Source organism: Eublepharis macularius, chromosome 10, assembly GCF_028583425.1.
Source record: "Eublepharis macularius isolate TG4126 chromosome 10, MPM_Emac_v1.0, whole genome shotgun sequence".
Taxonomy (NCBI): domain Eukaryota; kingdom Metazoa; phylum Chordata; class Lepidosauria; order Squamata; family Eublepharidae; genus Eublepharis; species Eublepharis macularius.
The window spans coordinates 88734412-88747569 of record NC_072799.1 but is presented as its reverse complement, the minus strand read 5'-3'; the positions used below and the strand labels follow the sequence as shown (position 1 = coordinate 88747569).

Genomic DNA, 13158 nt, shown 5'->3' with positions numbered 1-13158 from the left:
TCAAAGTGTTGCATACTTATATTCTCTTAAGTTTTTAGTACATTGCTTCAACTTGTCTACACAGTTCAACCAGAACAAAACATAATCAGTATTACCGTGGTAAGCACAGTTGGGGGAAATTTAAAAAAAACATTTTTATTATAGTTGCAAAAAGTACAAGAGTTGAATTTAGGTGTAAACATGTAGTTCTTTCAATTTGTAAGGTATGTTTTGTGATGACGCATACTTTGTGTGTGTTTTGTGTTACAAATTACAGGGTCAGTGTGTTAGACGTTAGATCAATTTAACATCTGTTTCTTAGGCAGCTTGATTGAAAGCCAGAAAAAGCCTGGTCATTCAAGAGTGCTTGAAATGAACCTTAATGTTTTCCAGGCCTCGAGAAGTCTCTGTGTTGTTGCCAAGCTTATCAGTAAGAGGGGGAAGGGGTGCGTGTGTGTTTTATGTGGCTAAATTATCCAGCATCTGTAGTAAAACTGCTGCCACGTGGCTGCTTAAGAAACCAGGAGCCCTTCGCCTAGCACAAGTTGGATTAGGAGAGTAACAGAGAAAGTGGGAGGCTCAAGAGCAGCAGATCATTCAGGTGCGACACTATTGAACAAATACTGCTTCAAAATTTAGTTATTTTTAACAGTTTTCCAGCAGTGGAGGAAAACATATGTGATTAACAGCGTACAAAAAAATTAGGCGAGACAAGGATTCCTTTAGATATGTATGTAGATACTGGTATACAAAGAGACTGTTCCTCCTCCTCTTCGTACTTGTAGGGAAGTTTAAAATTCATGCCCAGAGGCTTAGGACATGAGGCGCAGCATCTGTTCTTCAGGTGGTTAACTTAATGCCATGTCTTAAGGGTCCTGGGAGCCTTTTTCCCTTTCAGGGGACTGTCTGAGACCCATAATATCCTAACAGCTCTACCTAGATTTCCAGACAGATTCTGTAGGATCAAATGCCCATGTTATCATCAAAGTTGCATGTCTGCAAGAAGTGAGGAATTAATACCGAAAGCGACATTAAGGCTGTTTAATATGTTAGAATCACACCTACACAAGGGATGATCATCTTTATAAGAAACTGTATGCATACTGTATTGTTTGAAGGAAGTTAACATCTCTGCAGCACATGCTCACAGTTTAGGCAGCTGTGGTGCCTGTCCAGTCATCCATTGTGGAGAAAAAAACACTAGGTTTCCCTTTAATTTAAAACTGTTACAGCAAGCTGTATACTCAAGACATGAAATATTTTACATTGTGTTATTTATTCATGACAACAATATTGAATGATAATTAGAACAACTCTCCTAGTTTATGAGTACTCTTTGGTGTTCGTATTTTGACAGATGGAAAACTTAACTGCAGTATTGAGAAAAGGATCTTTTTCTTCTGGCTTCTGTAATTTTTCAGTGGTGTATTAGTGCTCAGCACAGGCACTTATCTTACAGCTTGAAGAAAACAGGAGTACAAGCAGTACACTGGTGCGTCCTCTCAGGACGCCATCTTCGGGCCTAGTGGCTCTGTAATGTATTGGGGACTCAGACTCACAAATATTTTTTTCTTTAAGAGACGGTTGATTTTACAGCATATTCTGTTGTTCAGCAGTGTAATCCTTCAAAGCAACACTATTTATTCACCGGTTGTATAGCCCAATTTGATTAATTCTGGTCTTGATTTATTCCTTCCATCCTAAGATGTTACCCATTGTTGGGACTTTCCCCAGCCTTCCTACAGTATTCTTATGGTAAAGGTTCCCAGCACATTGAGAAATCAGTCTGTGCTGGATGTAGAGAGTAGGATGGGATCTATTTCAGCATTTCTTTGCTTACTAGAAGGTGATGTTCTTTTTTTTGGCAGTGATGAGGAGCGGTATAGGTACAGAGAATATGCAGATAGAGGTTATGAGCGGCATAGAACAAGCAGGGAGAAGGAAGAACGACACCGAGAAAGGAGACATCGAGAAAAGGAAGAGACAAGACACAAATCATCTCGAAGGTTGGCTGTTTTCATTGCTCTTATAGGGTAGAAGGACTATGGGAGGATCTTCACTGCTGTCTTTTCAGTTGTTGGCATGTTAAAATACAGCCATCACTAGGTAATATTTCCATTGCAGTGTTAGCTTTAATTTCAGATGAGCAATAGAGATGGGCATGAAACGGGGGGGGGGGGGGGGGACGAAACAAGAGTTTCATGTTCTGTCATATTCCACGAATCATGAAACATGAACTTCCACGAAATTGTCCCATTTCGTGATACGATTCGTTAGTTTCGTGATTTGTCAGAACCCAGGGCACTTCAACAACTCCCTTCATACCCAAAGATGTCAAACTCGCAGGGAGACTTCAACAGGCTCTCTTCCACCCACCCTCCCAGTTTGGCCAAGATTGCAAAATGTTGATTGGAACCCACAAAGCTGGGCCCCAGAGCTAGGCAGTGGCCCTGAGAGTGGGCTTGGGAAGAGGGCCCCAAAACCACCACACAGACACCTGTCCAGGCGGGAGAGATGCACAAAATAAAACCAAAGGAAACAACAAGAGTGTGAGCCCTCAAAAGAGCAGAGAAAGAATTAAGAAGGAACAAAGACAAGCAAGGAAGAAATAAGAGAGACCTCAGTCAAGTTAAGCTCGAGAGCCAGGCAAAGGCCTGAGACTAGGGTGAGGTGGGGTGAAGGAAAAAAGGCACCCTCACCCACAGACCTTCCCAGCAAGGACAAGTGAAGCAGCAGCAAATCCAGCCAAAAGCTCCCAACTCCTCTCTCTCTCTCACTCCAAATCCCAGCAACAGATCCTCTCCCTCTCTCTGTCTACTGGAACTAAAAGCATGAGGCAGAGGGAGGTGCCTTATATAACAAACGCTCACATGGAGCAGAACAGGAGGTCTGTGATTGGCAGACAGACCTGCCTAACAGGGTTTGGAGGGATGAGATTAGTGTTCCTATGGCTACAGAAGGCTCATCTCAGTTGCCTAGGTGATTAACCCTCCTGCTCCTCGCTGTATAGGGCAGAATGGATGCTCTCCAGTTGTCAGGGAGAGCTACCTATCAAGGTTATGTGGGCTAAGATTGGGGTTTCCAATGGCAACAAAATGTCTGCAGACATTCCGGGCCTATGTTGCCTAGGGAATCAATGGATCGGCGCCAGCCTGTCTGGCAACATGAATCGAACAAATCGGGCTAAAAAGTTGTTGTGAAAACCACGGCCCCACAAAATGCGTTTCGCGAAACTCGAATTGGCCCAATTTGTCATGAAATTTGATTCGTATTTTGATTCATGCCCATGTCTAATGAGCAATACATGAAATGAGTTTTAAACAGAGGGCTGTGAATTAATTATTAAGGAATTTTAATTTTTTTTACTTAAAGGAGTGATGAATCATTAAGGATTTTACTTTATCATTAACTGTATTCACATTTATTTTGTGTAGTGCAAGAAACCTCATTTGAGAATAGTGAAGGAAGAGCACGGTTGTTATGAAAGTGAGGGCACTTTCAGATTTGATAAATAGGAGTTGCCACTTGTTGAAAAGAATTTGTTTTTCAAGAACATTGTAGTTGGCCATATAAGGCTTTTTCTCTTGCAGTAGTGCATGGGAGCCAACAAAATCAGATCTCACCGTTATTGTAGTTTTTACTCTAATATGTACTGGATTTCTACACAGTTGGAGGCAAACCCCGTCTTTAAGTTGTGTTTTCACCATGCTTGACAGATAGGAGAAATTGGTATGCATTTGCATTTTCTCGGTTTTGCTTTATTCAGTCTAATTGAAGTAAATTGAATAGAGAGAACTGAGGACAGATTTTTTTGTATTGCATTGTAAAAGAGAATAAAACTTGACAGCCAGGAGAATTTATACGGTTTGAAGTCGCTCTTGATCACTGTAGTGTAAACAGGAAGCCGTCATTGTTTTTAAAATTTGTGCTTTTTTTTTAAGGCCTTAACAGTTTTTAAAGGCCTTGGTAAACAGTTCTTTTAAAGGCTACCTATGTCAAATAATGCTTCTAGAGCAGGATTGAATAATGCAATCCTCTTAAAAATCTCAGCTCTTGTTTATAGCCTCATGATTACAGAGAAGTTTGATCATTTGATGACAAAGGTGATCAGTTTAGTGCAGTCCATTGTGCTAATCCAAGCAAGCTGCCCACTCCTGCTCTGAAATCAACATTGCAAGATAAAATAATGGTGGGATTTGACCGCGACATTTTCTTTGGGCCTTTCTAGTTTTAATTTGGACATGCTTAAGAGGCTCATGTGAACTGCTATCACGTGTTACTGGATCGTTAGCTTTAGGACATCAGAGGTTTGAAAACTGGCTTCCACTTAGGGTGGCACTGAATTTGAGAGACTTCAGACAGATGCAATGGTGTTAAATAAAGAGTTTCTCTCTGTTGCTTTTCTCCTAGTAACAGTAGGCGCCGCCATGACAGTGAAGAAGGAGACAGTCACAGGAGGCACAAACACAAAAAATCTAAAAAAAGCAAAGAAGGAAAAGAATCAGCTGGTGGAGAGCCTGCCCCAGAACAGGAAAACACGGAAGCTGCCCCTACAGACTAGGCATGTGTGACTCTTGCCTGTCTGCTTATACTAGTGCCAGAAATAGATTGCTCTAAATCTAATTATTTTTCTGGGTCTTAAAACAATTGCTCTTAATCTTCTGTTAGTATAAACGTAAGTTTAATTTGGATTTTTGAAAATAAAAAGTGAATTTTTCATGTTTAAGCACATTGTTTTTGTCTTACCTACACCACTGGAAATAACACAGAAGGTATACATTAAGAACTGTGCTTGGTTAGAATTCTGTGCATTTTGCAAGTTTTATGAAGTCTTTCCAAATAATGAATGATGAGTCATTTCACTAATTCTAGAGCTATTCTGTGCCATCAACACACACATCATGGAAGAATTAATCAAACCCAGCATTAATTTGAGATGTGTTATGTAAAAAAGAAATTCCACACAAGTTCTACCAGTTTCCCAGTAACTTCTTCCTTGCCCCGCATATCTAGTTGAAAGCCATGTAAGCCTCCTGCATCCCTGTGTGATGCTGCACCTGCTCTTGGAAAGAGCATGTTGGAAAGCCCATGTTGTTCAGCTGCCCAGATGGCCTTTAATTTGTCCCCCAATGAATTTGTCATAAACCAGTATGGCAATTTCTTCCTTCCTCTTCAGCAATTAGTTGGTATACTACTACTATTGTGGTTAGTATGTGGATCTAGAACTTCCCATTCCAAAATGGAATGTAGAACAGGCAGAACAGAGGAAATAAAACAGTTGTGTGCATTAATCAGAAGCATTAAGGGAAAATGTGTATTTTGTCCTTTTTTTAATGAAAATAACATGGCTTTACAAGTAACAATTACAATTATTTAAAACAGTAGAAATGAAATTTTCATTCACAGTTATTGCACACTAGGAAACAAAGTGTTTTGAAAAAGATCTGCTTCATACTGACCACAAAAAGGGACTTCATATAATCATCAAACTGCTTTTTGTGTCTTGAAGACATGCTGTCAACTTAATTGTTAGAAAAGTATTTCAACAATTATTCGAGAGCTCTTGGGAATACTTGCAAACTAGGTGTTCAAATTTATTTTCTTTTTTAGAAACTGAAGGTAGAACATATTACTACCGCTGCTTTGATTAGATATAAAAATACAAACATATGAGACAGAGCAGCAAAGATGTGTACCCTGATTTATATTCTCAGTGGTCTCCCATATTTTAAAAGTGCATGTTTCTCTAACACATACCATGGAGTATTTTTTTCTTAAAACCGTTTTGTTTGTTGTATTCACATTTACATTTCACAATTTTCTTTTACAAGTATACAGTTGACCAGAAAGTGGAGTAAACAGATGTCCATATTAAGTGCTTGATTTATGTCAAATGATTTGTTGCTCTCCACCTGAAATGAATCTTTATAAAAAAGTGCCAGGCCAGGACACAATGGTGAGTGTAATTTTCCCCTTCAGTTGCTTCAGCATGCTTTGCAAACTAGCATGCACCATTCCAGAAACGTTCCTGCCATTCACTGCAAGAAGGATGTCCCCACACCTGGAAAATTGAAAGAGGGAAAGGGGAATATAGAAATAATTATTGACAACTTGGAGCAATCCACTTATAAGAAATTTTCCTAGTGAGAGGGAATCTCCCTTTGCTTTGGTATTCTTAAATTCTGGAAAACCCCTGTCAGTTGTTTTATCAGAAAAGGTCACAGGCTAGATAACCCACAGAATTGTTAGTGGGCAGTATGGAAATATGAATCAAGAAGTCAACTGGAGTACAAATAAGTTAGACTTCATTGAAAACCAGTTGGAGAGGAATAAACCCTTCTGAACTTCCTTCACCTTTCATTTTCTAAGTCTGATATTTCTGGAAGAAAATAAGAAAATTAAGTTTTGTGAATGTTGTCTGTGATGGCTTTGAAGGTCCATCAGACTTGTCTCTGATGTAATGTTGCAAGTTATTTGTACAAAATATACGTATCATGTAATTTTCCTAATGTCATACCAATATCATTTTGTAAATAAGTCTTACAGCTCTTCAGCTATTTGCAAATTGCTAGCCATAAAGGAAATTTGCTCTAGCCAAGACTACTATTTTATCAAAAGGTATCAAACAGTTTATTTGGGAAACTTAAACTAGAATGTAATCATTGTTAAGAAACTATCTCTACCTGCTTGGACTCAAAAGTGAAACCCTGTTGATCTCTAATGCTGCATTTCCTTATTTGGGAATCCCGTTGAATTTAAAGCATTTATGGCTCTACTATGTGTCTGTAGCTCTGTCTTCTGATTGCACTGGGATAAAAATGAACCTCCTTTGATGTATAAATCCCTTGATTCCTTCCAGGTTTCAGCTATCAGAAGGCAAGCCATGTTAAGATGGGTACATTAATCCCGTTCCTGGTAGAGCCATTGCAGTGCAAGCAAGAAATATTGTCACGCATGGCACTCTGCTACTAAATACAAGGAAAAACCACTGGATTGGATCCAACCAGCTTCTCCAGTGGTGGAAAAGAAAGGTGGGAGGGGGTCCCCTATAACCATGAAAAAAACGCTGGGCCTAAGACAGAGGCTGTAGCTTGATCCAACCCACTATGCTTAGAGTTCTTGATGACTGTTCAGCAGGCAGCATTCAGGTGTCATGTTCATGGTCCTGGTTTGAAAGAAACCTCAGTTTACCATTACATTTGAATTGGGATGCTTTAAGAAATTGCAGCTTGTTTTTGCCTAAAAAAACAGGCTCGTAAAATAATTATAAAAACAGGCTCGTAAAATAATTGTTAAAGAGCCCCAACTTAGACATCACAACAAACTGCAGTTTGTTTTGAGATTCTCGGTGTCTGGAGAAGCCTTGAGGAAGGGGCTGTTGCAGATTGAGTGACAGAGCCTGTTGCTTCTCTTGCTGTGGTTCCTGTACTATGATCTGCTTGGTCAGCCCCCAGGTACGTACAGCCTGCCCACCTTTCACCAAAGTGTGCTGTTGTCATCGTGTATGGACTGTGTACCTGTATTGGTATGTGCTGCTTACAGAAGCTGCCCTCCACCAGAGAGTTAACAGGCCATATGGGCCAGTGTCTGTCTTTATATCCTTCATGATACCTCATGTTCTGTTGAAGGCAGAGCACACAAGCCCAGCACTTGCTTTCCATATCCTGCGACTACAAACCAACCTGGAGTGCCTTTATTATTGGGAATTGTTGACATATTTGGGTGGAAAGGACTAACTGGGGATTAGTGTGATTTCATTACCTGATTCTTCCATCATTATAGGCTGGAGTCCCCCCAACAATGGATTTGATAAAGAATGGCTTATTCCCGTTGTTTTCTTCATGTCCTCCTACAATACTGAAGCCAAGGTTTCCTGCTGTATTTCTTCGTAACACAATTTCTTTGCAGCTGTACAAATACCTAAGGGGATAAAAAAATCATTCTGTTTAGAAGTCCCATGAGCGATTTAAACAATTGTTCAGGTGATTCTGTGTTGCTTCTTACCTGTCAGATGTTTTGAAAAATTATATAAAAATTATATACATCTACCACGAACGACATGTTCTGCATAGTGCAGTTGCTTTAAGTCATAAACTTCACACTTCCTAGCTGTGCCCAGTAATAAAAAGTCAGGGTGACGTTTCCTTCCGCAGAGCAGAAGTCTCCCTCACTTCAATAACTGCTGCGGCAACCATAATCCTGGTGGACTAAAACCAGCATGTCTTGAGTTTTTAGCCCTGACAACCAAAACATGCTACAAAAGTTTTAGAGAGGGTGGTGAGCAAGTAACGTAGACTTGTCATTTGCCAATTGGATTAGGTGGGCTGGTCCCCAAACTGAATGTGACGTCGGACATGAAGAACTCCTGCTTATAAGATCAAAGCAGCTAGTAGTTTTTAAAATTGGGGAAGCAGCATTGGTGGAGTCTTCTTTCCCTGTACAGTTTTTGGCTTTAAATTGCACCCTGCTTCTCCTTAAGAGTCTGACCTGGATGGCCGAGGCTGACCAGATCTTGCCAGAATGCAGCAGCTAAGCGGGTGGGGGACCAGCACTGAAGCCCAGGGAGGGCCATGATGCAGACACAGGCAATGGCAAACGTCCTCCCTGTTCATCTCTTGCCTTGAAAAACCCTCTGGGGTTGCCATAGTTTGCTGTGACCTTATTTATGTATGTATGTATGTTATAGTCCGCCTTTCTCACTGAGACTCAAGGTGGCTTACACAGTGTGAGATTAGTACAAGCAGTATTAAGGACATTTCCGTACAGTATTAAGGACATTTCCTTAAAGAATGCCATAGGGTAAAATAAAGATATAGCATTAGCAAGAATCCAATCGAGAGTTGAAGAAATGCTGAAACAGAACATAATTCTAGGACTGACATTAGACAACATGAAGCACAGATAGCTCATAGGAGTACATATTTAAAGCAACAGATAATATGTAAGGCAACATAGTGGTGAAGTCCATGGTCCATAACTCATTCGCGAAGCATCAGAGACCCTCTCCCTATAATACAACCCTCCTATCTGAGCAAAAAGCCTTTTTGAATAATTTGGTTTTGCACTGTTTGCAGAAAGCCAGGAGAGTGTCCTGACTTAGGCAGGCAGGCTGTTCACAGGGGAGGGGACACCACAGAGAAAGCTCACGTACGGGCTGCTGTTGATTTCGCCCATGTGTAGGCTGGCACCTGCAGGAGCCCTTAATGAGCAAAGCTGCTGGGATGGAGCATAGGGAGGCAGGCATCCTGTAGATATGCTGAACCAAGGCACTTTACACGCATCTTTAAGGGAAAACTCACTTGCAGCCTTCCATTAGACCCCTAATTCTGTAAGAATTCTACCTAAGAAGAATTATTGTACTGCAGTTAAGCAGGCATTTCACAAAGAGTACTGAGCCAACTGGCAGTTAGGCTTATCAGCCTTTCTTTATTAGCTCACTCAGAGCTCCCAAATGAACTAGCCTGCCATTTATTTACCTTATTTATACCTCTCATTTCTCCCCAAAGGAGATCTCTGGTGGCTTACACAATTTTCCATGCCTCTGTTTTTTCCCCACAACGACCCTGTGAAGTAGGTTAGGCTGTGATTAGCCCAAGATGGCTCATTAAGCGTACATGGCAGAGTGGGGATTCAAACCTGGGACTCCCAGGTCCTAGTCTGACACTAACCACTACAACTTGCCAAGCTCATTACCATATTTTTAAAAATTTGAACAATAAATGTTCAATGGATTAAAATGGTCAACACATTCTTTGCGGCATATGCAATGCCACCCCAACCTGTGCAACAGAGCTCGGGGTGTGGTGGGGGGAGATTTTAGTGGCTGGGGGACACTCAAAAGCTCTCCACTTGCATATTAGATGCAACCTGAACATCTTCCATAGAAAGGCAAGCAAATCAGAATATTTTTTAGAACTAGGAGCATTTTGTCCCAGAGCAAGAAGACGGCTGCATATCTTTTGTCTTTAATAAAAGTATGTTTCTAAATGCTGTCAAACTACACCCGCAGGTTTTCCAAAAGATGCCAGTTACTATGAGTCTCTCTACACAAGACATCTGACACACGAAGAAAACATGTCGAGAGATGCAATGGTAGCCAGGAAGAGTAGTTTAAAAAGACTGCCCATTCAGCCCATTAAAAAGACAGCCCATTTCCGGTCCCATAAAACCTTTTTCATATTTGTTTGCATTTGGGGGCCAATGCAGCAACTGCTCTTCTAATAACTTCTGCATCCTTCAGTATGGGAAGCACTAAGTGACAGCTTCACATTGGAAAGGGATGCAACAACAACAACCGGAGGACGCCACAACAGTAATAGTTATATAATAATTTATAATGAAGTGCAAAGGTGCAATGGTGTATAAACAAGGTACAAAAATTCCAAAAATACAATAACTACAATAAATACAAAACAGCGGTCTGTCGCCAAGGTAATTAATTTTACAACCATACAATGATGGGCTCAACTGGAGGTGGAGAGTGCAGTAAGGAAGGGTTGGAGAGAAACAGTCCAGAAGATCACACAAGGAGTAAAAGGGACCACGCTAGCCGACGGGCTAAAGCTTCCATTTACAATTCCCGTTTCGGAGCTTCTTCTTCCAGGGCTAGTCTCTAAGGGTTGTTAAATACAATATAATAATAAATAATCACTGGTAAACCACATTCCTACATGTACCCCCCAACTGTAAAGATATACAACAATTAAAAATAAATACTATCCGAAACGGGAATTGTAAATGGAAGCTTTAGCCCGTCGGCTAGCGTGGTCCCTTTTACTCCTTGTGTGATCTTCTGGACTGTTTCTCTCCAACCCTTCCTTACTGCACTCTCCACCTCCAGTTGAGCCCATCATTGTATGGTTGTAAAATTAATTACCTTGGCGACAGACCGCTGTTTTGTATTTATTGTAGTTATTGTATTTTTGGAATTTTTGTACCTTGTTTATACACCATTGCACCTTTGCACTTTATTATAAATTATTATATAACTATTACTGTTGTGGCGTCCTCCGGTTGTTGTTGTTGCATGCCTTAGCCCCCGGGGGCTTCCCTTTTGGCTTTCGTCACATTGGAAAGGGAGCAAAATTGAAGATGAGGTTTAAAAATAACGATTTAAAAATAGAAACAGTTTCTTAACGAAATAGGTTTTTGTTTTATTCTTCAGCAGGGTTCTTGTAGCCCTGCAAAATGAGCCCCTTAGGAACTGTAAATATTCACCTGCTGGCAAGATTCAGGGCACAGAGCTCAACAGCTAGCTGGTTGCTAACGTGAAAAGCAGATGGCCCTTGGCCTTCTCCCACCAGAGGCTGGCTATATTGCTTTGCCATCTGTATGGGACTTTCAGCGCACACAATTCCATTCTCCATAAAGATGTAAACTTGCAGGATTTAACAGTGCTCACCAAGGTCATGACCAAATGGTGTCAGGATTTAACCACTGTTACACTAGCTCACAGGTACAACCAAGCATGCTATAGTAGGGCAGTTGTCTTTTCCTTTAAAAAAACAAAAGCTGGGGAAAAGGGGGGGAATCTTCCTACGACTACTCATCAGCATAACCATTTATAGCCTGCACATTTCAAAATACTTCCCAAAGACCACCTAGCAAGGTGACAATCATCCGAAGAACTTTGTGGATCAAAACCCCTATTCTGCCCTGCAATATGAGATCTTGAACAACTCCAGAAGACTCTTCAATCCAGAATGTTTTCTCAGTTTGTGTGATTCTGACAGGCCCACCCTTCTTGCTTTACAGGGGTGCTCAGTTTTGACCCATGTCTGGATTATTGCCGTGTGACACACAATCTATACCCATTAAAGTTAGTTTGAGCCTCCATGACACTTAGTTGGTGCATCCAGACCAACGAGCCTGTACATACGCATATTTTATTGTAGTTCCGGTTACTGCTTTTTAATTTATTTTATCTATTGTATTATTTGATTTTCTTTTAAACTGCCTTACTTACTGGATGAAAAAGCAGGGCTAACACTTAAATACTGGTACGAAGATGTCCAAGAATTCAGCTGGGATCATTTTACAATGCCTGGGTTTGCAAAAAAGAACAGCAAAGCGAAAACGACAACTCCCTCTGGTCAAATTACCAAGAAAAGGCTGGTTTGCAAATAACTTCCATTTGATGCAGGTGGGTGGCTTGACCAAAGTTACATTTAAAAAGAAAGTAAGCAGGGATTCCCTAGTCAGCACTCCTTTTCTTGGTTCCTGATAAAAGCCCCTAGGTTAACCAACTGGAAACAAACACCCTAGCAAGAGAGGTGGGGTGGGGTGGGGAGAGGGGGGTTCCTTATATTTAACAGTTCAGAGCTGTGAACAGAAATCAACTTCTAATTTTAGACTTTCTATGTGCACTTGAGCATATTTTAAAACAGTGATCTAATGGACAGTCTGCTTGACTTGAATATAGGAAACTAATCCATGTCCAGCCTTCCTTTCCCAAAAGAAATGGCAGAATATTGATTTTCTCCAATTTAACTGACAAGTTACCTCTGTGGTGGGGGCGGTGCCGGTTCCTTGACGCCGTCCCTTATTATGGCCACGGCTTCATTGTGGTCCTGCCCTGTGTCCTCTGGGGCTGCTGGTGATGGAAGTAATTGTAGGGGCTGGGTTACCCGTACAATCTGTTCTTGTGTATGTGTGCAGGTGTGCATTAGTTAATGTTAGTCATGCCATGTTAACATAAAAATTGAGGCATCCAAGTAATTGTTCGGCAGATAAGGTCATAAAATGCATTGCAATCGTTTTTCAACTGTCAAAAACTGATGTTCCTACTAGATTGGTACTTGTAATTCATTTAATACTACATATGGAAAAATACTTTTAAAAAACTGGTCATAGATGCAGAGGAGTTAGCCGTGTTAGTCTGTAGTAGCAAAATCAAAAAGAGTCCAGTAGCACCTTTAAGACTAACCAACTTTATTGTAGCATAAGCTTTCGAGAATCACAGTTCTCATCTGACGAAGAGAACTGTGATTCTCGAAAGCTTATGCTACAATAAAGTTGGTTAGTCTTAAAGGTGCTACTGGACTCTTTGATTAAAAAAACTATTCTATATATCTGGATATAAATAGTGATGCTATGTGATGGTTTATACTAGGGTTTGGTAGGCGGAGCTCAAGCAAATGCAACTCTCAGAAAGACGTTTGAATGAGTAACTAAACAAAC

General features: G+C 40.7%; 2 protein-coding genes across 16 annotated transcripts in view; one reads left to right on the top strand and one right to left on the bottom strand.

Annotated features, from left to right (window-relative positions):
* Positions 1-4705, top strand: part of FIP1L1 (factor interacting with PAPOLA and CPSF1) — a 51022-nt gene extending 46317 nt beyond the window's left edge. For 11 of the 13 annotated variants that reach the window (XM_054989529.1, XM_054989530.1, XM_054989531.1 and 8 more), the window contains 2 exons: positions 1848-1985; positions 4390-4705. In XM_054989529.1, the coding sequence (XP_054845504.1) occupies positions 1848-1985; positions 4390-4540 (289 nt within the window). In that variant the 3' untranslated portion in view covers positions 4541-4705. The remainder of the gene's footprint in view (positions 1-1847; positions 1986-4389) is intronic. The other 2 variants (XM_054989519.1, XM_054989524.1) reach the window with 1 other exon arrangement.
* Positions 4706-5888: 1183 nt separating this feature from the next.
* The window catches only part of LNX1 (ligand of numb-protein X 1), a 162622-nt gene continuing 155352 nt past the window's right edge, over positions 5889-13158 (bottom strand). For all 3 annotated transcript variants that reach the window (XM_054989515.1, XM_054989517.1, XM_054989518.1), the window contains 2 exons: positions 7741-7899; positions 5889-6040 (listed from right to left, as the gene is read on the bottom strand). In XM_054989515.1, coding sequence (XP_054845490.1) covers positions 5905-6040; positions 7741-7899 — 295 coding nt within the window. In that variant the 3' untranslated portion in view covers positions 5889-5904. The remainder of the gene's footprint in view (positions 6041-7740; positions 7900-13158) is intronic.